Source organism: Penaeus monodon, chromosome 15, assembly GCF_015228065.2.
Source record: "Penaeus monodon isolate SGIC_2016 chromosome 15, NSTDA_Pmon_1, whole genome shotgun sequence".
Lineage (NCBI taxonomy): Eukaryota > Metazoa > Arthropoda > Malacostraca > Decapoda > Penaeidae > Penaeus > Penaeus monodon.
Window position 1 is genome coordinate 35,437,962 of NC_051400.1, and position 222 is coordinate 35,438,183.

Genomic DNA, 222 nt, shown 5'->3' on the forward strand with positions numbered 1-222 from the left:
CACGATCACCACCATAACGTCACACCTCAGTAACGACCGTCGACTCATACTGCGTGAAGTTGAAGTCACGAGAATAGCAGGACAGAGTCTCGTTGGAGTCGGCGGAAACGAGTGCCTTGTCTGCTAGGGTCGCCTCGTAGCCAAGCTCGGCTGCGAGGGTATAGTTGTAGTCGTACATCAGGCAGCTTTCATAGCCGGGTTTGTCTGTCCTGAAGAAAATGG

The 222-nt window shown here is 53.2% G+C and overlaps 1 protein-coding gene across 1 annotated transcript in view; it reads right to left on the reverse strand.

Annotated features, from left to right (window-relative positions):
* The window catches only part of LOC119581988 (organic cation transporter protein-like), a gene marked incomplete in the record, with an annotated part of 7,549 nt that overhangs the window by 5,375 nt on the left and 1,952 nt on the right, over positions 1 to 222 (reverse strand). The window contains 1 exon segment of the mRNA XM_037930175.1: positions 26 to 209. Coding sequence (XP_037786103.1) covers positions 26 to 209 — 184 coding nt within the window.